The following is a 27752-nucleotide window of genomic DNA, read 5'->3' on the forward strand; positions in this document are numbered from 1 at the left end:
CAATGTAGCACACAGTCCTCCCACAGGTAAGTCTTCCCTCTTACTATAAGATGGGCACATTTTCCTTTCAAGGTATCCGTCTCTCAGATTCTGTCTTTTATACTACTACTCCAGTAAAATTCTTCATTAGTGACATATTAAAACCTATTTATGGATCCTAGGTTTCTCTCCATTGCCTTAAAGTTGGCCTGCTAGTTTAATTTGATGGATTCTAGTATCTTGTGCTTCACAGCTATCTACCATCATTGCAAGAATGTTATTAAATGGGTCTTTGTTTAAAGGAAAAGCTTCACGTTAATGAGAGCACTGAACAATTTTCCAAATGCAATACAGCTTCCTCCTCCTCTCTTCAATTCTGTGTTCAGCTTATTATACACATATAGTATATCTCCAAGATCTGTTCTGCTGATGTATCATTTCTCTGGGCTGCTTATAAAAGCCCATATAATGATCTGGAAAATAGGCATTTTTCATGTATTTGATTTTTCCTGTGTGGATAGTAAGACAGAAATTCTTTTGATTATGGATGTAATTTAGCAGACTCTGCAATGTTCGCAGGCTTGATACCGTCAGAGTATCATCCTCTGCAAATAGGAGCAACCGAAGGACAGTGTATATGTGTGTGGGTATGTATAGATAGATCGACAGATAGATATAGATATATAGATATATAGATATATGAAATATCCTCTATTTGGACTTTGTTCTGTACCGAGTCAATGACAGCGGCAAACGCTTTTGATGAGCCTATGTCTCCCTGTTGTATTTCTTATTTGGTCTTAGTAATGAGAGGGTCAAATAAAGTTGTTACCTCTTTATTTAAAGGAATTTTGATCAATGTAACATACACATGGAAGACACTTTTATGGAGGATCCTTTAATGTAGCATTGTACTGTACTGAATCAAATTCTAAAAACACAGACACGTATCTGTATTGATATCACCTATTTTTAGATCACCTGATTTCTCTTTGTACACCAACCCTTACCCATCCCAGAAAGCCATCCCTCACATCGAAGGTTTTAAAGAAAAAAATGAAAGGGGGGGAAAACAACCAAACTTATCAGTACTCCAACATTTAAAAAATGCTATATTATATGTAATGTTTTACTCTCAGACTTCCCACCTCTACAAAGGCAGAGGGGAGGGGGGACAGGGAAGGAGCTGAATTTTCTTCTCTCTTTTTTGGGGCCAAGCTTGTTCTTTATAATTCATAAACATTTATTTTTTTAATGTTATTTTTTGCTTTTTCACTCCCTAAATTTCCTCTTGTTCTTCCTCTTTTCCCCTTCTAGAGAGTCATCTATTATAATAATTTCTTAATAAGACAAAAAAAGGAAGAGAACAAAGAATAATGTAATCTTCTATTCGTGGGGACCCCAGGCTCCCTGAAGATGACTTGGGGAAAGCTTTCGTTTTTATTGCTTCATTGGGGCCAACCTTTTTCGTTGTCATTTTGCAACATTTATTTTCAGCCATTCTGTGATGGCTGTTCTTTACGTTACATTGTTGTAGTCACCTGGTATGTTTGTTTTCCTAGCTCTTATCAGTTCATGTAAGTCTTTCCATGCTTCTTTTTGTTCATCATGTTCTTTACTTACAGCGTGGAAGTATTCCATTACTTTCATGTTCCAATATTTGTTCAGCTATTCCCCAAATGACGAGCATCTGCTTGGTTTCCAGCATAAACATTTTCATGTGTGTGAATCTCTGGGTCAAAGTCACCCATTTCTCAACCTCAATTCCTCACCTTCCTTACCCCTCATATGCAATTGGATACCAACTCCCGTCAATTCTATCTTGGCAGCATCTCTTATACACATCTCCCCAATCTCAAGTTTCTCCTGACTACAAACCCAGTACTTTTTCCACCACACCATTCTGCTCTCAAGAGGCTGGATAACAACTTCATGAGGTCATTTTTCCTGCTACTATTAATGCAGTTGAAGGCTGTACTGTCATGTCAAAATATTGATTCACACTGAGCTTCTAGTATACAATACTGAGATCCTTTTAACCAAATTGTTTTCTAGCAATGTCTTGCTCTGCAGTCTAATTATGAATTTTATTTTTAAAAATCTAAACTGAATAGTTTACATTTATGAATATCTTACTAGACTTGACATGCTGTTCTAGCCTGTCAAAATCTTAAAAAATATTCCAATTCTGTCAAGTCAGATTTGATTTGAGCCATCCACAAATCTGAAGAGCTTGTTAAGTATAAAAGTCACTGATTGAACAGAAAGGGGCCAAGGCCAGACAGACACCTGTAGGTCGCTACATCTTGACAACATCTTGCTAATCGCCAAATGACAGGTTGTTGAACTGGCCTTCCAGATCTGTTCAGCTGTACCATTATTTAGTCCACATCTTTCCACCTTGTCCACAAGGTCAAATTATGTGAGGAAATCTAGGAATGCCATTTGCATAGCAGAGTCAGTAAGTCATCTCCTTTTTATGATGAAATGATTCTGTCTTGTAGTGACTAATGATTCCCTTTCTCAGTACTCATAAACCCTTCCTTTGATAATATGTTCTAGAATTTTGGAAGGAATTTAAGTTAAAGTGACCATCCTATAATTGAAAGAATCTACCTTTGCCCCCCTTTTAAAACTCAGAGCATTTCTCCATACCCAGTTCTGTGACACCCTTCTCATCCTCCTGTTTTTCCAAGTTCATTGAGAGTGACTAAGCAATAGCATCTGCAAAGTCTTTATAGTAACCCAGTTTTTCTTTCAGGTCTGGTGTTTTAAACTGACTGAAGACAGCTGGATGTTCTCCTACCTACCAACCACATCATGTATCATCTCAGGTTGAGATCTGTTATTAGCCAATTTTATTCTAGATTTTCCAGACTGAATATAATTTTCTTGACTTCAATATTTCTGATGTTATTTTTATGGGACTACAATACTCTTTGGAATTCACTTTGTTATTTGCCTTTTATTTTACCGTCTGAATATGCCTTTTAAAATTTTGTGTTGTAGAAGATTTCTCTCTACAGTCATGTCTGTCTTTTGAGACAGCTTTCTTTCATTTTCTTAATAGAATCATCTGTGCTTATGTCCTTAGAATTTGTTTTTCAAGACATCCTAAGAACCTTGAGCTAACCTCACCTGTAGAATGCTAGACACAGAATGACATTTGGGCATCCCAATGCTAACATGTCAGTCAGATTATGTTTGGCTTTTTCTCTATTCACCAAAAACTCTAAGAGGGCATTGTCTCTTCCTCTAAAGGTTTCCAACATGTTCTTGGGTGATCCTGTCTTGTATGGCATGACTGATTCTTTTTCTAAGTGCTTAAAAATCATGTGTTTAATAATCTGTTTTAGAATTTTGCTAGGGTTGAATAATAAACTCTTTGTTCTAGAACTTGCCTTTTTATTCTGTAAAAAAACTGACACTTGCTTGTTTCCACCCCTGTGACATTTCTACTGTTCTCTACAATTCCTCACAGATCACTGATAACAAGTCTGCTTTTCATGTATGAAAGTTTATTATTCTAAGGCATAATTTACCTGGATTGAATAAGTTGAATTTACTTTAAGTCATGAAGTTTTCTTTTAATATGCTGGGCTCCCCTGTTAGGTAATGTGTCCTACACTGTTCTGCCAAAAAATGATTCTCCTTAATAACGAAGACAAAAGCAAAATAGTTGAATAGTTCTTATTTTTCAGTACCATCTACCAACACTGAACCACTGATCCTGTGTGTTAGGGTCTATCTTCTCTTTGCCCAACATATCTGATAAAGAGCCTTTTATGTGAGCCTTTGTAGTTTTTTAAAGTTTTAGACCATTTAGGCTTCTAGAAAATACTCTTAGGGTCAGCTAGGTGGCGCAGTGGGGACAGCACCGGCCCCGAAGTCAGGAGGACCTGAGTTCAAATTCGGCCTCAGACCAAACACTTGACACTTAATAGCTGTGTGACCCTGTCACTTAACCCCAATTGCCTAAAAATTAAAAAAAAAAAAAAAAGAAAATACTCTTAGAGATCTATGTTACTTCTTAATTCGTTCCCAAGAAAATATAACTTTAGATGAAATATTTCAAGGTGTTATTAGTTTTATATATAAATAACAATATAAGAAATGAAACATGCATTCCTGGGTGGCTAAAACTCAGATGAAAAAGCTTAGAATTCATCTTTACAGAGACTGAGACAATGTAAAATAAAGTCAATCAGGGGTGCTTGAGTAGCTAACAAGCCTAAAATCTAAGAACCTGATGTACTAACTCATCAGAACATCCCTTGAGGTCTGTGACTGGCTATACAATGGGTTGGTGGGGATAGGGAACAAGCTGGGAAAGCGAAGAGCTAAAATACATAAAACAAAAAATCCAGTGACAAGACTAGAAATGAAAAGGGAAAAAGACTAATTCTTTCTTTTCTAAGAATCCCGTCTAGTTAAAAACTGAATTAGAGATAATTATGAATTTTTATATTTTCTCTGAAAACAAAACAAAAAAGCAAAAACTAAATAGTGCAGAACTAGGGATGGTATAATCCATCTGGATATAATTCTCAAGTGGACAAAGCATTGCAAAAGTACTGGAACTTAGGACAATTAAGAAATGGGCAGACAAATGGTTATAGTTTTAGCCTGGTGGTTCAGGAACCAAATTTCCTGACAATCTTTTTCAAGAGACTAAGAACAAGAAAAACAACAGGGCACTGGTAATGAGATTTTTTAATGCAAAAGGTAACTTCATCTTTGTTCTTTTCTAATCCTTTGAAAAGTACTTAGGTAGAATAATTAACTTGATGCTTCCTTGAGTTTTACTTAGGTTGTTAAATACCAAAAGAGAAGAATATAAATATTTTATATAAATAGGTCACTGATATGCAGTACAATTCAAAAGAAGGACTCAAATTGGAAATTAGATTATGGGCTTGTGTCCAGAGATTGAAGTAATGACTGGAAAACAGATATCACAGTAGAAAACCCCTCTGAGGGCACGTGTGTGCTGGTGACAGTAACATATTAAAGGTAGGACGATGCTGACTTTGACAACTTCATGTGAAGTATTCCTAGAAACACATCAATTAATTTAAAATGCTTCTCTCTTTCCCCTCTATTGGAATCATTCACAATTGGGTCATCAGAATTTCATTCATGAGAACTTTCTTCTCCTTCTTCAATTCAATAAACATTTACTGAGTGCTATGTTTCAAGAACTCGAATCATCATTTCTTTTAAAGTCTCGTGTGTGTGTGTGTGTGTGTGTGTATGTGTGTGTGTGAGCATGCATGTATAAATCTGCTTTCTCAATCTACAGATGACACTGGTTTTCACAATCTCTAAAATAACATGCTTACTTACTTCTCTATATTCTTATCATTTAGAAAACAGGTCCTTCGTTTTGAGTTATAATTAGATAACAGGAGTTCTCAAACACCGCTGCCTTGGTAAAAGTTTTATGTTTTTTATCAACAACATCAACCACTTCCTCCATCTGGCCATGTGATACATAACAGACTTGCATCAGGGAAGGGAAAAGGAACAAGCATTTACTAAGTGCCTACTAGGAGCCAGGTACTGTGCTCAACACTTTACAAATATTGTCTCATCTGACCCCCACAACAACCCAGGGAGGTCACTGCTAGCTCCCTCAGAATTATCACTTCTGTTTTACCCCTCTTTTTACCCACACCTAAATGCCCTCTTCATCATGCTTGCTCCCCTCCAATGTATTTCTGCACAGGTATTTGTCTAGCCACTGCTGTATTCTGGTAATGAGTTTAGTCTCACTCTCAGTGATACTTATATGAAGCTGCAGTTACCATCTTGCAATAAAATCTTAAGCCCGTCCTGTTAAATTAGCATACAGACATCTGAAGACCTAAGTATTGTTTCTCTCTAACTGCTCAGTTATTTACTCTTCTAAATTACCAGACATTTCTTCTACCAGAGGGAGAAACTCCCACTATATATATATATATATATATATATATATATATACCTGTTGTCATTGAGAAAAATTTCCTAAAATTTTTCTCTTATATGTATTTTACTGAACCTCTAACTATAGCTGCTGAAAAGTAGCAGAATTAACACAGATAAGTCTTAACTGTTGATATTTACTTTCCTAGTTCAAGATGAACAACGGAAATGGAAAACTTTAAAGGGCTAGGAAAGAGTAAAATAAATACAAGGGCTAGAAAGCCTAATTCTCAATAAAAACAAAATTCCATGTATCCACAAAGTTGAACATTGATTCATATTAGTTAAATATTGATTTAACAGAGGAAACCATTTAAAGGAGTTATTAGGGGGAGCAGGAAAATGGAGCTGTAACGCTCTGGATTGCTCGGTGTTATGGAATGATGGTTTCTTCCACATAACTCCTTCTTTCGGAAGGTCTGAACTTACTGAAACCAAAAGAAAGAGCAGGGGTAGAGGGCTCCCAGCAGCCAGCTGATAGTCATGACCTAAGTTTTAAGACTCACTGAGAATTGGTTTTTACAGAATAAAAACTCTGAGGATCACTTTTATGCAATATGTAATCTAACCACATTATAGCTTCAGAACCAAGTACATAACTCAAGTATCTCAACATTTGGCTTACGTTCTTCTGGTTTCATTTCTGTTATCTTTTGCAGCCAATTTTTCCACGTCTGGCAGTCACAAGGCTCATGCGCTTCACCAAGGCACTCCCTGACAAGAAGAAAAATAGAAAGCTATTTTTAAAATGTAAGCACTTTTTGAAAAGAGATTGAAGCATTTTGTATTTTATATTATCAACATAAAGATAAGGGGAATAGATCAGAATTATTATTCCCATTTAAAGATGAGGAAATAGGTATGGAAAAATTGAGGGACTTTCCTGAGGCTACAAAATAAATCTGTGGTAAATGAGCAAAGTAAAAAAAGCTAACCAGAACTTTAAGATTTGGAAAACACTTTACATATAACACATTTCATCCTTACAACAACCCTGTAGAGTAGGTATTATTATTATCATTCACAATTTAGAGATGAGGAAGCTAAGAGAAGTAAAATGACTTGTCTAGGGTCACACAGATAGGAAGTGTTTGAGGCTGGGTTTGAACTTAGGTCTTTCTGATCCCAGGCCCAGCATTCTATTCACTATGTCATTGAGCTGCCTAAGAATGTCTTAGGAATCAAATCCTCGAAGTTTAGAAAATCATGAAAAAATTTTCCACACAGAAATTATCTAGTATTTATATAACCCTTCTGTATGATTAGAAACTCTGCATTTTTATTGGTTAAGCTCAACTACCTCTGATATTTAAGTCAGCCCTAGAAGACTAATGTAATTTAGGTTACCTTAATTTGCTTAAGCTATGACCCAGTAATATTACAATTATTTTAGGGAGCTTTCTTTGTTATTGCTGCTAATGAAATTGAGTCAAACACAACTTAAAACATTTCAATAATTTTTCCTGTATTATATAATTTGAAATTTTCTTAGTGCAAGGAAAAAAAGTCAATACCCAAGATCACTCATTGGTACTAAGTCAGAAACATTGAGAAGCAGTCAAATATATCTTTCAGATCACTACTGTGCCATTGTACACCTCAATGATAATTCCCTAAAACAAATGTTTGTGCTCTTTTGAAAGAATTTCTCTACCCTCTCTCAACCCTCAACTTATCTTCGGAAAGTAAAAGGTTGTTATGGAGATAATAAGGTAATTTTTTTTTGCATTTTATTCATATAACAGTTACTTAAATTTACTAATTATTCAAAAATAAAATGAGTTTAACTCATTTTATAGAATTTTAAACTTAGAAAATAGATAAATGGGGCACTAATTAGTTTAATATCACTAAGGCCTTGAACTTAAACACAATTTAAGATGGATATATGTATAATGAGTGGAGTACATAAGCAATGAAGTATGAAATTTGAAACCCATCTCTATGATACAGGGTAAATTTATAGGTTAAAAAAAGGGAGGGGGGGTCACTGAGCTTCTGGAGCTATAAATACACAATGATCCTGACCTCAAGCATCAGAAAAATTCTTGTGCATAAAATGGAAGATCATAAAGCCAGCAAAATAGCACAGAATGATGCAAATGCTCCAAAAGGTTTTATGAGTTTTTCCTCATATCCTAGAACCTAACATTATATATACACAGGTATCATTTTATTATCTTCCTTTTTTTCCCTACAGGAATATAGTTTTAGTTTTCTATAGGAACACAGCTGTAGTTTGAAACACAGTGTTGGTTCCTATAGCAAAACCAAAACTATTTTCATAATAATAAGACAGTTTAATTTCTCATATGGCAAATATAGATATAATCCAATATAAAGGGGTCCTGAGACCAAAAAGTTTAAGAACTAATAAAATAGATACTCAATAAATATCTGTTTACTGATTTGTGATAAAAGTCAAGGGTTAATTGCATTTACCTAAGAAATTCAATTTATGGGGTGGCTAGGTGGCGCAGTGGATACAGCACCGGCCCCGGAGTCAGGAGAACCTGAGTTCAAATCCGGCCTCACACACATAACACTTACTAGCCATGTGACTCTGGTCAAGTCACTTAACCCCAATTGCCTTGCCAAAAAAAAAAGAAAAAAGAAAAAGAAATTCAATTTATAACCAATTTTGCTAGACTGAACCAGTTTGAATACACAAGGGATACTTATAATAAATGGAATTTTAAGTTGATTCATACTAGCATATACAGTAGTAAAAAATAGTACTAGCATATACAATACAATACACTATGGCAGAAGAACTGTTTCTGGATTGTACTAGGGTATAGATGTGGCAGTATGGATGAAGAAGAGGAAGGGGAAGAAGAGGAGGATGAAGAAGAGAAGAAGAGAAAGAGGAAGAAGAGAAGAAGAGGAGGAGGAAGAAAAGAAAAAAAAAGGGGGGGGGGGGGAAGCAGCAGCTCCAGGTAACAGGAAAAAAAAAGGCCGAGATACCAATAGCAACCGAAACAAAGCCAATGGAAGCAATGAAACAAGAGTTTAGACCATAACAAAGATGAATCTGGATCATAACAGTGAATTATTTCTATCACATGCCAAGTTGGTGTAGAATTAAAGAATTCTTTGAACACCAATGTGAACAATAGCAATAACGTTCTAAGCAAGGAAACAAAGATTGAAAAGAAGAACTCCAACTTCTAGTAACAGTTTTTTAAAATGCCTCTTTTTGTCAAGAGGCCCAGGGTCCTAACTCAGGTTTTCTGGTTGTCTAAGGATATGAGCTGTCCAAATGGCAAGCACAGGTCTTCTTTTCTCAAAGCCTAACCAGAATAAAAAAATTTCTTCACCTATCAGGTCAATGGGCCAGAACATTGGACTTGTTCCTTCACTGTACATGTGTGCATGTAATATATTAATACTGCATTTATATATTCATATTCTCCACTTTTCATCTGCTGCCCAGCCAGGTTTCTTTCACTTCCAGGGAACAAACTAACCCTCCCAGGTTAAGCTCATAACTTCTAATCTCATCACTCTGCTGCTCAAATCTTGACTGCCTCCACCTCCTTGGGCCTCCTTTCTCCCCTCTGCCTGGAGGGTGGAAACCCAAACTCCCCCCCCCCATGCTTTCATTTTCTGAGGGCCATGACTGGGTTTCCTGCTCACCTCCACTCCCCACTTGCAGCTCTGACTGGTTTAAACTTCTTGGAATCAGATGCCCCTGAGCCAGGCACTGCTCCCTGGTCCTTCCATGCCTCTACTTCCCTTACTCTTTTTCTATGTTGTCTTCCCCTTTAGATAGTAAGCTTGTTGAAGGCAGGGACTCTTTCTTTTTATTAACTGTATCTCCAGAGCTTAGCATGGTGCTTGGCATTATGTCACAAGCATTATATATAACACACCTGGATGAAATAATAACTAGGAGTAAATCAAGTGGTGCATAGAAAGGATTATAAAATAAAGGAGAAACTAGCTTGAATTCAAGAAAAAAAGCAAGAGGGAAAGATAATACCACTGAGTGCAACGAAGTATCTTTGGGGGAAAAAACCACCCTATACCAGGTAAGCCCCCTCGCTGCACTGTGAGCTTCTTTTTACGTGTTATCTTGCCCATTAAACAGTGAACTCGTTAAGGTTCGAGGGTCTTACACCATTCTTTGTATCCCCAGTGCTTAGCACAGTGCCTGGCACATAGTAGGTGCTTAGTAAATGTTTGCTGACTGAATAGGTCAAGAGGAAATGATCAGGATGTTGAGAAAATCCAGAAATAGTATCTTTTAAGGAACAATAAAGGAAACTGGCAAAGTTTGGACCAGAGAAGAGACTAAGTGATTAAAGCAGGAGACCTCAAGTCCCTTAGCACTCTATGGGCTTCTGTAATTTTGTACTGGGGGTCAGGAGAGTGTTGAGAAGACAAGAGAGCTAAATGGACTGACTTATGAAATAAATCATGAGCTGCCACCACTGTAAATATTCAAGAAGGGGGCAGAACTAACAGGAGTGTGGTAGAAAGGATTCTTGTATTGGGTGTGAAGTTGCAATCAGTGGCTTCTAAAATGCAAAATAAGAAAACCAATTTGATAGGCACAGTAGCTCCATCAAAGGATATGTCTGCATTGGTAACTGAATTGGTACTGGATAGAAGAATAAGAAAGGAAGTGACTAGGACACCTGTGGCTGAAGTCAGCAGTGTAAAACTGAAAGCTGATTTTAATTCTATTTTGAAGGCTTAGTCAAGCTAGATAGAATATTCCCCGGTAAATTTTACTCAAGTGACCTCAGTTCACTAGGGTCACAATTCTGTTTTGGTGATCCAGGTAACCTCAGGCTACTTGTCTCACAATTCTCATATAGTAACTTCTGTCTCCAGCCAGGCAACTTCACCCACCACCCACATCCCGGAGAAACTTGCCGATAGGTCAAGCTTTTATCTTGTAAATATCTCCTCTCAGGACTTAATTCTATTGTGAAATGAATCTCCAACCAAGTATAGGTAGACTCGGTAACCTCACCAGCCAAAAGGGTGGGGTTAACTTAACTCAAATTCAAGTTGATTCAAGGTCATCACCAGGATTACTCCAATCTCTCAGAGGAAGTAATGGCGGAGCTGAGGTGACTATAAATCCACCTCCTCATTAAAATGCTTACCAATTGGGATGGTCAAGAGGTACTGTTATCTTCTTAATTGTTATAAAAGACTGTCAGCCCTTAGGCCATTAGACACATTTATTGGTTCCTTCTAGTCTAACTAATAAAGTGAGTGTGCTTGAAGTTTTAAAAATCAATGATAAAAATTGTTTTTACAAGTTAACTGGGGAAAAATAAAATACTAAATAATTTTTTTTTAAAAAGGTTAAACAGTAAACTTGGTACTTAAAAAATTCATAAATATAAAACATTAACAGCTCAATTCAAGTCTTAAAATGTGGTGGCTAGATAAAATTTTATTAAAATCCATGACAAAGCTTATTCCTATATTTTTGTATACTAAATAAAGAGACTAACTTATATTGTTACTAACCAGCAGAAGAGATGTCCTTTTCCACAGTCAACAGCAGGAGCACTCAGCAATGGGAAGCTGAGTGAGTCAGAACCAGATGTATCTGACCCCTGCTTTGTTAGTCTGACAGCTCTCTCACAGCCCGGTGTAGGACACCATTTAATTGCAGGATTATTTTCAACAAAGGCCTAGGTGAAAGAAAATAACGCAGAAAGAAATTACTTTAATTTCTAAGAATCGACTCTATAAATATATGTGTATTTGTGATAAAAGCTGTTTAATGCAACAAAGCCAGGTCTAGTACCTTTGAAATAAAATCAAAACAGTACTGCCAAATAGTCATTTTTAAAAGAAAAAACTACAATCAACTACTATGGTTTATCATTAACACATAAAATTTTTATTTTTCTTTTACCGAGAGACCAGGTAGTGATAAAATGAAACTATAATTTAATTCAAGTATAATTTAATGTGACTGCTTGCCAAATAGAGATGATCTTATGAAATATCATTGTAAAGAGCAGTTTAACTATGACCACTGTTACCCAAATCACTATATTTTTATATCCAAGTAAAAAGTTCACTTCCTTTTCAAAATAGAATCTATTTTTGTAATGTTCTGTTACTGGTCTGCATGATATGAACTCAAAATACAGGTCATGTAGATCAAATAGAACAGCATAACAGTTCTTCATATTTATATAAAGCCTTCAAGTTTACAAAATGTTTTTCTTACAACAACCCTGTAAACACGTACTGTAAATACTTACTTTCCAGATGAGGAAACTGAGACTAAGAGATGAGAAACCCAAGGTCACTTAGAGAGCAACAGAGCTGGGACAATAACAAAATTAGTTTTGTGAAAGAAGGTACCTACCACCCGTTCTTAACATTAAATCAACCTCTAAAGTTAGATCACGCCCACTAAGCAATTAAGTTATTAATCAGTCCTGTGAAAGATTACAGTTTGAGGTATTAAAACTGATAATTCTTCTAAATTTCCCTTCTATTAACAGAGCCATACGCTAAAACCTCACTAGGGCACAGAACTCACTCTGGGAACTCAAAGCCTGAAAAACAAAACCTGTGTTAGGTTGCAGTACAGCTCCAAAGCAGACTTTATTGAGCCTACAGTGGAGGGCTACACTCTGTGTCAGCAGGGTCTGAGTCTGAATCCAAGCTAGACTCTTATTAGATTTGTGATGCCGGACAAGTCTTTTAACTTCTCTTAGAATCAGTTTGCTCATCTGTCATGGGGATAATGACAGTGCCTCCCTCCCAGGGATATTATAAGGATATAATAAGATAATATATGTAAGGTGTGTTGCAGATTTTCATGCGCTACATAAATGCTAAACATTATTCTGCTATCTGAAAACCAGCCTTGCTTAGTGTAGAGAGCAAACGCCCAGAATGTTGGTTACAAGATGATGAATTCTTTGGCCAAAACAAAGAGAAACACAAAATGGCCCTAAGCCCTAGGTTTGGCTTCTGTGATAAGGATGGTAGGAAAAGGTAGTTAAGAATCACACAGTGTTGAGATATCTATGAAGACTGATTAAAGAAATAAATGTGAGGTCACTGAAAAAGCTGACATACTTCTGGGAAAACAGAACTATACTAGTATTGACAAACATTATTTCCAATCTATCCAGTATAACATCTTGCTTGTAAATGGTTGTATGCATATCGTCTCTTCCATTAGATCATAAGGTCCTTGAAGGCAGGGATTTATTGCCTTTCTTTGCATGCCAAGCACTTGGCACGGTTCTTGGCATATAGTAGGAACTTAATAAATGCTTGTTGACTTATCTTGACATGCACCTCACTCAGATTTCCGGAATGTCCCTTTGCCACCATCACTTAGTAATTTCTCCTTTGAGTGTCACTCCTTCAAATCTGTTCCACCTGTTGCAAATTCTTTTTGTAACTGTCAGATAATTCTTTATCTTTCAATTTCAGTCTGTGGCTCTCACTCTTCCTCTCCACTTCTGTCCTTGCCTTCACACTGGGAGACTTTAATATACATATAATATTGATGTCTCTTTGAGAATCTTCACCACCTTCTTCATTCTTCAATCTCCAAAACTCTTATCAGCTCCACCTTCTCTCGACTTCAGCATTACAAAGTGAAGGTTAGATCCCTGCTTTGACTATCACCTATAACAATTCTACCTGTGATCAAGAATTCTGAAATTCTTGGCTTTAAACACCAGTTTCTATCTTTCAGTCTCCCTCAGTTTGACTCCTATCCCTACCTATTCTTTGTTCTTTGACCCTATGGTTGACTTGCTGTACTCATACACAAATCAGCTTCCCCTGAATCCCTCTGCCACCTAGTCATGCCTTGTCAAATCCTAGGCTCAGGTTACCCCATTTTTTTCTGATCTTACTCACATATATCAAAATATTGCAGGAAAAAGTTATGTATCTATGCTAAATAAGTTATTACACATTTATATTATCTAATCTCAAAAGTTCCCTTACTGAATTCTCAAAAATCCTCAGTGGTCATCTAATGCCCCCAGAACAAAATAAGCATTTCTCTGTTTAATTGTTAAAGCCCTCTACAATAGGATTCTTGCTTATCTTTCTAATCTCATTTCACTACTCCTATGCTCTCTCTCCTAGTCAAATTGTACATATGTTCTGCCATATATGATGTTCCTCCTTCTACTATCTTTCATGGATGAACACATTCTGCAGGGTTGGAATTTATTCTCAATTCACTTCCACATTCTAGCATCCTGAGGTTTCTCCAAAGCATAGTTCTGTTGCTACCTACTACTGTATTAGATTATAAACTGCTTGAGGGCAGGAACTAATCTTTGAATTCATTTTCCCTAACCTGCCCCACTGCTTCTCTAGCATACTGTATATGTATATATATGTATATATTTAGCATTGTTAGGTGCTAAAAATACACTGAATGGATTATAAAGTATGCTTCACAAACAGCTGACATATTTTGTTCAAAACTTCTGAAAGCTGTGCTCTTTCCTTCAATCAAATGAATGATCACAGAAAACATCTATAACAGTAAATTATTATTTTAAAGAAGTTGCTGTAATCAGCTTTTAGTGATCTTCTAAAATGTAGGTAATCTCACACTTGGTATTATCCTCCAGTAATTTCCTCCCCGGGAAAGTTTAGTTCATATTTCAGTCATACATGGCTTGTACCAAATAAGATACATAATAGATGCTTAAGAAATTGATTAGAATAAGAAAATGGATAGGGTGTGCTCTCCTCAGGGAATCTACAATGATTACAGCATAGATCTAGTCTCTCTTCTCTACATGAATCTTCCACACAACTGACCAAGTGCTCTTCCTAAATTCTGGATCTGCCCATGACCCACTGCTGAAGAAGCTCCTGCGTCCCTATTACATCTCTAGGTTCAAATGCAGACTCCTCCATTGGCCACTTAAAGCCCTTCACCATTTGGCTCTCAGCCCACATCACTCCCTTTCATGTACTTGATTATCCACCTCCAGCCTCTGTACCTTCTCCCATGTTGCCCTACATGCCCAGGATGTATCTGTTTCTTAGAGTCCCTCACTTCAAAACACGGTTCAAGCATCTTCCCTACCACCACAATTTCTTTTCTAGGTTTTGAACCTATTTATATACATAAGTGTTGTTTCACCTTACAGAATATAAGTGACTTAAGGGCAGTGCCTGATGGAGTCACTGATATGTAAACCATAAGAACCTGGGTCAATATATAATATTGACCGCTTAGTGGACTTTTAAAAAAAGATAATGTGGCCACAGTATGATATTGCAGCCACAAATATTAATCTCGAGCTGTGTGAAGAAAAGAATGGTGTCCAGGACTAGGCATACTGACCGTGTCAGGATGCCACACTCGAAGAAGGATTATGACGAGCTGGAGATCACTCAGGAAAGTGAAGGGTCTCATGATTCTGCTATCTGAGGATTGCCTCAGAGAACTGAGTATGTGTACCTTCTAGAGCTATGGGAAGGAGGAAGGAGCTGGCTGTGGATTCTCCTAGCCATGGCGAGAAGAAGCACACTAGGACTCTTGTTCAGGTATGGAGGGGATGCATTACATCCCTTTGATCTCTTCCAGCTTGGACTCTTACTCCGTTTTCCATCAGCAGTCCCTGTTAGCTTAACTCCAAGGACACCACGGTCCACCCAGGAAGCTGCTGAGCAGGATGATGACTCAGGTTTTCATACTCTACAACTTCTCAACTCATCCTCAGCTGCCTCGTCCCTCTGACTAGAGGGCTAGAGGATGAAGTATTTCCTTTCTTCCTTATAGAGGCTCTCAACCTTCCAGGTAACTCTACTTTTCATCAGCAGCTCTAGGGCTTCAATTCCAAAAAACCCCACACCCCCCTGCTGAGTACTCCAGGTAGCTTCCTTTTGTGTGTTATATTTTCTCTCATTAGAGTGTAAGCTCCTTGAGGGCAGGGACTATCTCTTTTTTTTTCTTTCTTATTTGAATCCCTAGCACTTAGCACAGTGTGTGGCACATAGTACGCACTTAATAAATGTTTCTTGAATTAAATCTTTGAGTCAGAGGTATGACTGTTAACAGGTTTTAAAGTAAAAATTAGACTGTATAGATGATTTGAAATTAAAATAATAAAGCCAAGCTCATATTTTACTCGGAGTTAAATAACTTAATTAATTTACCTTAATATCAAATTGCAGGTAACGTTTGTCCATCTCCTTGGAAACCACACTTTCGATAACATCCACTGGTACCAGCTGGAAACAGTCATAGGCTGGGCAGAAAATGTTATGGGCTTCACCTTCTTGAATTTTCAGATTCAAAAACCTATCAAAGTTATGAATCAATTATTGGAAAAAAGAAACTGCTGAAAATAATTTTGAAACTAGTTTTATATCAATGTTGCTTTGGTAGACACGCGCTGTCAATTATTCTTCTTTACTATAAACAATTATATGACAGTAGAAGGCATAAAAAAGATTATTACATATGAACTGCAGAATATTAAGTTAAATACAAAAATAAACAATCACATATTTTACCATTCTATACTCAAGTCTTCTTTCCATTATATAAAAAAATTAATGCTATTCAAAATATGTTAAATAATCACATTATAGTTAGATTGCAGACAGATTAATTCAAGTCCCAAATACTTTTTAACAAAAGGGAATAGTGGTGAATATGATGGAAAACTGAAAGGTAATTTCTTTACTGACTAGTCCTTTTAAAAATATTCATTTAAACTCTTACTGGCTAGTTCCAAAACACAGCAATATGCCCCAAAGGATTGTGGAAGGCAGAAAACCCTTATTTCAATGCTTCTGAGTTGGAATAATAGTTTGCATTCAAGGAAACATTTTACAATTGTGCATAGTGGCAATGGAATACGTACAGAGGAGCCAATGTTATTGAAGCTACAAAGACAGCCAGCCCTTTCTCTACAATGTGTCAACATTTAGAACAGTGCCTGGCATGTGGAAGATGCTTGATGAATATTTACTGACTGCTCTTCTACTGGGTTTGTATACTCAAGAAGTACTATATGAGTTTAGGTAGGATAAACAGTCTTTGCCTTCCCCCGTGCAAATGTGTAGCAACGAGTAATCTCAATAAAGCAGAGGGCTTTCCAGTTTTGCCTTCTTGTATATATTGGTAAGATAGGTCGTAGGGCCTCTTCATGCCATGCATAAGGTCTCCCAAAACCATCGATTGCCACAGTCTTTGTTGGTTTAGTTCTGTGGGCATGATTGAGATGGGGCTGGGCTCAGCTCTAGTTATCCCCTAAGAATGGAGGTTCCCTAGAAATTTGGTTTGATTCTCAAAGCAGAACTAAATAAAGTTCAAGTAATTTATATGGTGGGTTATGGCTTAGTACGCTATTCAGGCGGTACTCAAAGAGAATCAATGACATTATGATGTTGGGGTCAAGGTACAGTGTGTTCAACTGTGACTGATCAGTCCATACATGAGCTTGGAAGGCCCTACCACAGGCTGAGCACAAATAGTCCATGTGAACATTAGGAATGGAGATGTCTCTGTATCTGAACATCTCAGGTTTCCTTTGTGTTACTGTGATTCTGCTCTGCTCACAGAACATAGCGTCTTCTTTGAGGTAGGCACGTCATGCTGCACGGTCCTGTGCCAGGGTCTCCCATGTCTCATAACTGATATTAAAGTTCTTCAGAAAGATCTTGAAGAGTCTCCTTGTACAGCTTCTTCTGATCTTTCTGTGAGCACTTGTCTTATGCGAGGCCTCTGTAAAATAGTCTTTTAAGTCTGGCATTTGTGCTCCATGACCAGCCCATTGGAGATGTGCTCTCTACAGGAGAATATGAACGCTTGGCAGTTCAGTTTGAGAAAGGACCTCAGTGTCTGGTACCTTGTCCTGCCAGATGATCTTCAGAATCTTCGTAAGACAATTCAAATGGAAGCAGTTCAGTTTCCTGGCATGGCGCTGGTAGACTGTCCAGGCTTCACAGATATACAACGATGAAATCAGCACAACAGCTCCGTAGACCTTCAGTTTGGTAGGCAGTACCACTTAATTCTGGAGCCTCACAAACATGGAACAAGCTCTGGCAATGTATACGTCAATCTCATCATCTATGTGGACATCCCTAGAAAATATACTACCAAGGTAAATGAATTTATCCATAGCATTCAAAATTTCTCCATTTGCCAACGGTTCCACATATAGATGGTGTAATGGTGACAGGTGGGGAACCTCCATTTTCTTGGTATTGACTGTCAGGCCAAAATTAGCACAAGTAGCAGAGAATTGATCCATACTTGACTGCATCTCAGCCTCTGAGATCCCATGTACCACTGGTACTTGGAATGTGAGCACGCAACATGAAATCCAATAGACCTGAAAGAACAACTCTTGTGAGAGAACTCAGCAGGTCACATCCAAATAGCAGCCCTGAGTGAAACAAGAGGAGGCAAGTGATGGCCAGCTTACTGAAGTTGGAGGTAGATACATGTTTTTTCTGGAACAGCTACTATGATGAGAAGCTCTGTGAAGCTGGTGTATATTTTGCAATCAAAACTAAATCTAGTCGACAAGCTTGTCTGCCTCCCAAAAAGAGCAACAGGCGTATGACAATGTGATTACCACTTGCAGGAAGGCACCACACCACCATCGTCAATGCATATGTTCCCACCATGATGAACCCTGATGAGATCAAAGAAAAATTTTGTGAAGACTGGAGACCCTCATTATCAATGTGCTGAAAGAGGACAATCTTACAATTCTGGGTGACCTTCATGCCAGAGCAGGCACAGACTTTCAGACATGGCAGGCAGTCTTTATGAGGAAACAGCAACAGTCACTTACAATAGAAGACTTGTGTCACATGACCTTCTCATCACCAACAGTGTCTTCTATTTGTGTAAACACACCAAGACATCACGTACGCATCTTTGCAGCAAGCACTGCCATTTAATAGATTACATCATTGTAAGGAGAACAACCACGCAGGATGTGGGAGTAACAAAGACAATGTGTGTTAGAAAGTGCTGGACAGATCACAGACTTATCCTCTCCATGCTAAACAACCAAAAAGTGGAGGCCTCAAGGCAAGACTTAATGTCAACAGATTAGACAGAGCGTTCTCCAGGGACAACAAATCAGAGGGCATCTCTGCGCACAAGCTAAACTACAGAGAAAGTTGAGTCAGCATACAGTAACAGTGAAGGAGAAAAGGAGGGGGCACTTGGGGTACAGCACCACATCTGCTCGTCTGGGGCAGAACACTCACAAACATCAGGACTGGTTTGACAAAGATGATGGGGAAATTCGGAAGAGATTCAGTTTCACGCTGACAGCAACAATCCAAAGCGCTTCTACGATGCCTTGAAGACTATTTATGGGCCAAAGACCTCTGTTGTATCTCAAATACTCAGTGCTGATAGAGCCATACTGATCAGTGATAAGGACATGATCTTGGAGAGAGGATCTCAATGATTCCATAGGGTTCTAAACAAACCGTCATCAACCAATGCTGAAGACACTGACCACGTACCTCAGGTTGAAGTCAATCACTCTCTGGCTGAACTTCCAACTGAAGAAGAGACAGTGAATGCCATTATCCCTTGCTTCTGAGGCAAAGCACCTGGTGCTGATTCCACCCCAGCAGACATTCACAAGGCCGGGGGTCCACTGCTCATACAGAAGCTAACACTATTCATCAGCTCATTCTGGTTTATCCAAACAGTAGACTCAAAACTCTGGTTCAGACCTGGAACCTTTCTATGCCCAAAGTTGCTTTGAATTGAACAAGACCAGTTTCAAGGGGTGCAGAAGTAGGCTATGGTTTATGAGGTGATCTGCCTTATAGTATTCATTGCTTTGTTAGACATCAGTTAATACAGAAGTCATAACAACTACCAGATAACACTGAGAACTATTTTCTAGTACGTCTTTCGCTGTAACAACCTTAAATTAAATGTGAGGAACCAACTATAAATACTTCTAAAACAACAGGCTTTGGTAGAAATATTATGTTAGGAGATTAAGATACTTAGCTAATGTCAGTTAGGGAAATGGAGGAAAAAATTATTTGTACAGAAAAATATTAACCCTTTCACAGCAGTCATAAATTTGTTTTCTGGGTTAGGACAAACACCATAAAAAATAAACACTGGATTTGAAGCCAAAGGACCTAGGTTCAAATTCTGGCTCTACTACTCATTACCTGGGTGACCTTGGACAATCTACTTAAAATTTCTGGGTCCAAGTTTCCCCCTCTCAAAGAAAAGGCATTTGAATTGATCTTCTCTAATGATTCTTCTAGCTCTAAAGTCATTATCCTAAGACTTTTATAAAACTTACAATTCTTTAAAAGATAACTTTCAAAACTGACTTCTATATTGTCACTTAATTGTGTTTTTCATTAGAATGAAATGTCTACAAATACAGTTGTCTTGGAGAAAGAGAAGGAAAAAGGTATACATTATGAACTTTTGTGGTACTATGGTCCCAAAATAAGAATTTTATGTAAAAAGACCCTTTTTTTTTTTAAAGGCAATTGGGGTTAAGTGACTTGCCCAGGGTCACACAGCTATTAAGTGTCAAGTGTTTGGTTTGAGGCCAGATTTGAACTCAGGTCCTCCTGACTTCAGGGTCGGTGCTCTATCCACTGCGCCACCTAGCTGCCCCTAAAAAGACCTTTTTAAGTCAGTCTTAAATAACTACAACTAGCCTGCCAAAACGTCCAAAACCAAGCCCGCTATTGATATTTATGAACAAAAAACTCCCAAAAAACTCATCCTTTCCTGTTCCTAACAATTTGCTCATTCATTCTCTCTATGATTAGTCAATGAATTAAGTTTATTATGGGTGATTTTTGCTGTAGGATTGGGCAAACATACTGTAACAACCAAAACAACATTTTAACACATTTAAAAGCTTGTTCTTATATATAAAACATAAAAGATCAGGGTAGGTCAAGCATATCACTACAACCATACTGGAGCATCGAAAAAACTCTATGCTGAAGTCAGAAAACCCAGGTTTGAGGATAGGCCCTGCGACTTGTTAAACTGAGTAACATTGGACATGATCTACTATTCTACAACTCATTGAACAAGTTGTGGTAAATTCTTATTTTTTATGACTTTAAAGACAACAAAATGTCTCAGAAACTCAGGAGGGATCTGAAAGGTAAAGGAACCCAATCCACATAAAAAAAGGAAATATTCTACAACAACCTTAACAAATTGTTATCCAGAATCTACTTGAACACCTCCAGTAGGGAGAAAGCAAGACTCAAAGTATGATTGTTTTAGAGTAAAAAGACTTTTATTATTTATAACTTGTGGCAAGTCACTTTCCCCCTCTCTGGGCCTTGGTTTTCTAATCTGTAAAAGAAGGGGAGCTGGCATAGATAAGCTTGTAAGTCTATTAACTTGTTACATTGAGAGGTAGCCCATTCCATTTTTGGACAGCCCTAAATGTTTAAAGTTTTTACCAAGCTAAAATCTATACTTATGAAACTTCCACAATTATTCTTATTTCTACCGTTCTCAATCTTTGTTTTTTTGGGCTAGGCAATGGGGTTAAGGGACTTGCCCATGATCACATAGCTAGTAAGTGTCAAGTATCTAAGGCCGAACTTGAACTCAGGTCCTCCTGACTCCAGGGTCACTGCTCCATCCACTGTGCCACCTAGCTGCTCCTTAACATTCTTTTAAAATAATTTTTGAGTTCCAAATTCCCTCCTTCCTTGAAAGCAAGCACTTTGACGTAGCATTTACATGTGCAGTCATGCAAAACATGTTTCCATATTAGCCATGTTACAAAAGGGAACACAGACCTAAAAGAGGGAAAAATTAATTTAAAAAATCTGTCTTGGTCTGCATTTAGACTCCATCAGTTCTTTCTCTGGATATGGATAGCATTTATCATCATTAATTCTGAATTGTCTTAGATCATTATATTGTTTCAGAATAGCTAAGTCACTCAGTTAATCATCGTAAAATGTTGCTGTTACTGTGTACAATGATCTCCTGGCTCCGCTCATTTTACTTTGCATCAGTTCATATAAGTCTTCTCAGGTTTTTCTAAAATCATCCTACTCATCATTTCTTATAGCACAACTGTATTACATCACAATCATATACCACAACGTGTTTAGCCATCCCCCAATTGATGGGCATCCCCCCAGTTTCCAATTCTTTGCCACCACAAAAAAAAAACCACCGCTCTAAATATTTTTGTCGATTTAGGTCCTTTTCCTTTTTTAAAAAAATCTCTTTGGGATACAGACCTAGTAGTAGTATTACTGGATCAAAGGGTATGCACAGTTTAATTGCCCTTTGGGCATAGTGCCAAATTGCTCTCCAGAATGGCTGGATCAGTTCACATTGCTGTACAGCAATCAAATTTTAAAGGGAGAATTTAGCCAGCTACTTAAAAGAATAATTTGGGGAGTCTTTATAAACTCAATCCTGAAATTGTTTTCTGTATGTCTGGTTTTCATATATAACAGCGTTAAAGACACACCACAAAATTAACTTACATTGTTTCTAAAACTAAAATAAGAACACCAAAGGCTGTATTAAATTAGTGAATATCAGTATGAAATTGCATTATTTGTCAAAAAGTATAATTCAATAACGTCTATTTTTGTTTTGAATGTTTCTCAAAGATGAATGGCAGAGTAGGTTATGTGCAATATAAAGGATCTCGTCTGATAAAAAGTGAAAAAGCATCTTTAAAAATTATTTTTCAGGTCAAGGTATTAAATGGTTGATTAAGGAGACGTATGACAGCAAGTAGAATTTAAATGTAACAGTAGAATGTTGCCAAAATCTTCTTTCCTTAGGGGCAGTGCTGCAGTGGATAAAGCACCAGGCCTGGAGGCAAGAGGACCTGAGTTCAAATCCGGCTTCAGACCATATACTTGACGCTTACTGGCTGTGTGACCCTGGGCAAGTCACTTAACCCCAAATGACTCGCCAAAACAAAACAAAACAACAAAAAAAAAACCCACTTCTCTTCTTCATCACAGATGACATCACTAACATACTACTTACTTCCTTCTCTACATCTGGAACCACTATCTGACTGAGAGATCTAATATTAATCATAAATACATACATATTGACATAGTATACAGAGCGCTGTAGCTGCAGTCAAGAAAACCTGAATTTCAAATCTAGACTCAGACACTTACTAGCTGTGCAACCCTAGGCAAGTCATACAATCTCTGGCCTTACTTAGTTTCCTTATCTGTAAAATGGAGAAAATAACAAAACCTATCTAGGGTTGTTGTCAGGATAAAATAAGTTATTTGTAAAGTGTTTTGCAAACCTTAATGCACTAAATAAATACCAGCTATTATTGTTATTAAAATAATTCATTCAGTTGACTCTCCAATCAAAAGTGAAAAATGACCTTTGGGTATTGTTCTGAATGGTGACTTTACAATTTTCTATTCTGTGATCAGCTACCAACCCCAAACTTTTTAAAATGTTTTCTTCATTTCTATTTCTTTAACTGTCATGCTACTCTTTGTATACTCAATCTTTGTTTTGGTCTACCCTTCAACATTATTTTTTTCTCCACTGTATAAAAAAAAGTCCATAGATTCACTTAGATAAATCAAGGAAAGTATAAATTGATGATAAAAGACTTTAAATCAAATGTACAATTGGCATTTTGTAAAAAGAGAAAAGTTTATGAATTAATTTTTTTTTCATACAAGAAAGTAGTGACAATTTATTATACAGCCTCAAAGAAAACAATCAGTCTGGAATGACAAAAGCCCCATGGCACAAAGTCAAGAGGCAGGTAGGAGGAATTTGCATTAAAAGATGGCATGTCCTTTTGTCAGGGAGGTCAAATGGTAGTAAGAGTCCTTCATTGGATGGTAGAGCTTTGTGTTTTGTAGAGTGAGTGATGTCTCCCCGAAGGTTTCGGCCTTCCTGAGAATGTCACCAAGGATCCTTCCACCTCTGCTCCTGTGGCCTCTGTGGTCTGCACAATCTAGTTACTTGGATATCTGCCTCATCTTTCTCCCCCTGCATTTTAGCCAATGCATTCGCTTCTTCTTCCACTTGGCTCTCATGGCCCAACGGAAGTCGACAAGATGGCGTTAAGAAGAAAAGAGCTATGAACTCATTTCTGCCTCAATAATTCTCTACCTTACTATCATAATTCCCCGCCAGTCTTAGAGAAAGAGGGAGTCATTCCTTCCCTGTATCTCAATCTCTTAAAATCCAAGGTCCTTTGCCTTTCACACTTATCTCTCCCACTCCAGTATATTCAATTTCTTCATCTGCTTCCCTTCTGCTTTCAAAACATTCTATCCCAGCTGTACTTTGCTTTTATATTCCCACTGCCTTTATAATCTTGCACCTGAACTATTTCAAAAGTAAAAATGATCTCCCCTTTCCAACATACGTAATATTTTCTATTAGGAGATATGAGCTGGACCTGTGATGTCTCTGGTATAAGGAACCACTGGTTGGAAAAATCTTAACTCTTTAACTATTAGCTTCCATATATTAAAATATAATAAAATTGTAAAATAATAAAAACATACCCATTGTTTATGAAGCAAAACAAAAATTCTCACCTCTGATAAGAATTAAAATTATAAAGAATTTCAGTATAGTAATGAAACTAGTAAAAATGTCATTATCATAAAGGTTTTAAATGCAAGGTGCTTTATGATTAAATTGGGGGATTATTTGGTAAGAAATACTAAGTTACATATATACTCACGCTTCCCAACATGCTCGACAAAAGTCATGTCCACATGGCATATCCACTGGGTCTTCAAATACAGAAATATTGCACATACAAATGTCACACTGTAAAATAAGTTAAAAATATAATACACAAACCATAATTTAGTGTAATCAGAAATTTGATAAGGGCACTATTTATGATTTTAAGTCATTAAGGGAATTAATAAATATTAACAATAACAACAATTAGCTTTTATATAGTGCTTGATGGTTTGCAATGCTACATTTGTGTGTGTGTCTCATGTGATTTGATTCTAAAAATAATTCTATGAAATAACTGTTAATTAACCCTATTTTACGGAAGAGGTACTGTGAAAGCTGAAATGACTCTGTGATTAGAGGCACAAAGCTTGAAAGTATCTTAGGCAGGATATAAATGCAGGTCTCCCTGACTCCAGGACTAGCACTCTACCACTCTGTCATTTGTTAATCTATCACTATGCGTCAGGCACGTTATGATAAGACCTCATTAAAAAGTGGAGGCATCCAAAATGAAGTGAAATGGACTGCTCTGGGAGGGAGTGAGCTCTTCCCTCATGGGAGATCTTCAAGAAAAAGCCAGGTGACAATTTATTGGTTATGTCGTAATGCTGATTCTTTTTCAGCTGTGACTTAGAATAGATAGCCAGTGAGATCACTTCCGAACTTTGGGACTGTACTATAGTGGGCTAAAATAATGAATCTGTGATACTAAAAAATGTTAATTTTATTAATTATGTTAGATATTAAATTTCAGAAAAGCAAAATGTGGAGTATTCACATTTAAGCATCAAGTGTACTACAAAACTTGAATAATTTTAACAAAATCTAAATTTTAATATCATATAACATATACGAAAAACTGTACATTAGGAAAAGGGATCGTGCAAACAAAAAAATGAAATGCATTTTTAAAAAGTCAGAATGACACACAAAAAGATAACCATACTTCATTTCACTTCCACCCATTTGGTGTCCTGAAAAGAGCTTCTCTGGGTACCTTCTGAATCAATTTACTGAGTACATACATTTCATATAGGTACAGTAAGAATGAACAATGCAAAATTATACTTTCAAAGATGCTTTCCATATAAAAAATGAAGAGCTTTTGTTTTGGTTAAATAATTCAAGACACTTCAGTTGTGCGTCACATTATACTGACAGAATGTTCTTTTGAAATGCACTACAGTTTTTGAATAAGTAAATAAATAATCGAACAATTAATCAGTATTTATTATTAAATACCTACTATGTGCCAGACACTGGGCTAGGAGATGAGAAATTTGTAAGCTGGCTATAGAAGAAGAGGATCTGCATTTTAATCTTGGCTTTGGCACTTACTGAATATGTGACCTTTGGCAAATCATTTAAATCCTCTAGGTTTTAATTTCCTCAACTGTAAAAAAGGTAAGACTAGATTATATTTAAGATTTCTTCTACACCTCTGGATCCTAATGATCCTATAACCAAATGCAAAGAAATGAGAAAGAACAAAATTAAGAAAGAGAAAATAGCCCAGACTGTCTGGAACCTAAAGTATGGAAGTGGGCCTAGAATGAGATTATATTTAAAAGGCAGATTGAGACCAGAGAAGACAGTGAAATAACAGGAAAAGAAGTGTATATTTAAGAAATTTCTAAAAATTCTGAGAGTACAATAAGTTTGGCAGCTGAGTGAAGAAGTATTAAGTAGATGAGATTGGAAGGAGGAAGAGGCAATTTTATTAAACTGCCAAAAGATGTGAAGGCCAGAATTAGTGTGGTGATAGTTTGAAAGTAGGAGAAAAAGAGATGCGTGCTAGGTGAAACTGCGGAGGAAGAATTGACAGTTCTTAGAAACTGATTTAATGTGGGAGGTAAAGAAAAAACAAGTCTGAGGTTTGGGGCAGCTATGTGGTACAGTGGCTAGAGCACTGGCCCTAGAGTCAGGAGGACCTGAGTACAAATCTGACCTCAGACACATAACACTCACTAGATGTGTGACCCTGGGCAAGTTACTTAACCCCAATTGCCTGAGCAGAAAAGAAAACATAAAATTTGGGGGCAGCTAGGTGGGGCAGTGGATAGAGCTCCAGCCTTGGAGTCAAAAGGACCTGAGTTCAAATCTGGCCTCAGACACTTGACACTTACTAGCTGTGTGACCCTGGGCAAGTCATTTAACCCCGACTGCCTCACCAAAAAGCAAAAAAAAGAGAAAAAAAAATCTGAGGTTTGTAGGGTTCATAGGATGGCGGTGCCTGCAAAATAAAATAAGCTGAAAGGAAGGAAAGATAATGAATTGAATTCTGGACATATTGAGTTCAGGATACCAGCAACACATCTATTCCCTGGGGATGGTCCTTAAGCAGTTAGATGAAAAGGACCTGGGCACATAGACACAGTTCCAAGAAAATCCATAAACACAGACTGCATAAAGATGGAGAGTGTAAAGACAACAGAGAAATGAGCTGAGGAAAAGGCTCCTCTATAATACTTGGGGTGGAGAAGGGAACAACAAAGCAGTAGGGACCAAGAAGAAAGAGTGAGACAGATAAAGGAACTAGACGCTAACAAAATTACTAAAGCCAGAAGGGGCAGGGTGGGTTGTGGTGGGTTGGGATGTGTTCTATGGACATGATAACTGCAGAATAAGGGAGTGGTCAATGGTATTAAATGCTAAAGAAAGATTTTAAAACGGATAAGGACTAAGAAAGGGTCACTGGTGCCCAGGGAGGGAGCAGTCTTATTAAATGATGGGGAAAGATCACAGTTGGAGAGAGCTGCTAAAGGATTGCATAGGAAGAAAATATAGGCACCATACATAGCCTGCTTTTTCCAGGAATTTAGCAGAGGAAGCAAGAAGCAACATAGGCTGCTGATTTGAAAGAATAGCAATGCCAAAGGAAGTTTTCTTTTTTGGGAGATAAAGAAATAACTGAACATGTTTGAAGGGAGATTGTAAACAGCCAACAGAGAAATAAATATTGAAGATAAGAGAGAATGACTGATGATACAAAGGCCCTGGAGAACCTGTCAAGGCTGTAAGGAAGAAAAATATTTCTATATTTTCATTACAATAACGTAATCACATATTTTCTATTATTCAATATTTCAAAGTTTTCATACATTTT

The 27752-nt window shown here is 37.2% G+C and overlaps 1 protein-coding gene across 2 annotated transcripts in view; it reads right to left on the reverse strand.

Annotated features, from left to right (window-relative positions):
• Nucleotides 1-27752, reverse strand: part of ANKIB1 (ankyrin repeat and IBR domain containing 1) — a 144366-nt gene that overhangs the window by 29737 nt on the left and 86877 nt on the right. For both annotated transcript variants that reach the window (XM_027847951.1, XM_027847950.1), the window contains exons 7-10: nt 24639-24727; nt 16087-16231; nt 11440-11606; nt 6572-6660 (exon numbers count right to left, since the gene is read on the reverse strand). In XM_027847951.1, coding sequence (XP_027703752.1) covers nt 6572-6660; nt 11440-11606; nt 16087-16231; nt 24639-24727 — 490 coding nt within the window. The remainder of the gene's footprint in view (nt 1-6571; nt 6661-11439; nt 11607-16086; nt 16232-24638; nt 24728-27752) is intronic.

Source organism: Vombatus ursinus, unplaced genomic scaffold (assembly GCF_900497805.2).
Source record: "Vombatus ursinus unplaced genomic scaffold, bare-nosed wombat genome assembly UNPS02005459.1, whole genome shotgun sequence".
Classification (NCBI taxonomy): domain Eukaryota; kingdom Metazoa; phylum Chordata; class Mammalia; order Diprotodontia; family Vombatidae; genus Vombatus; species Vombatus ursinus.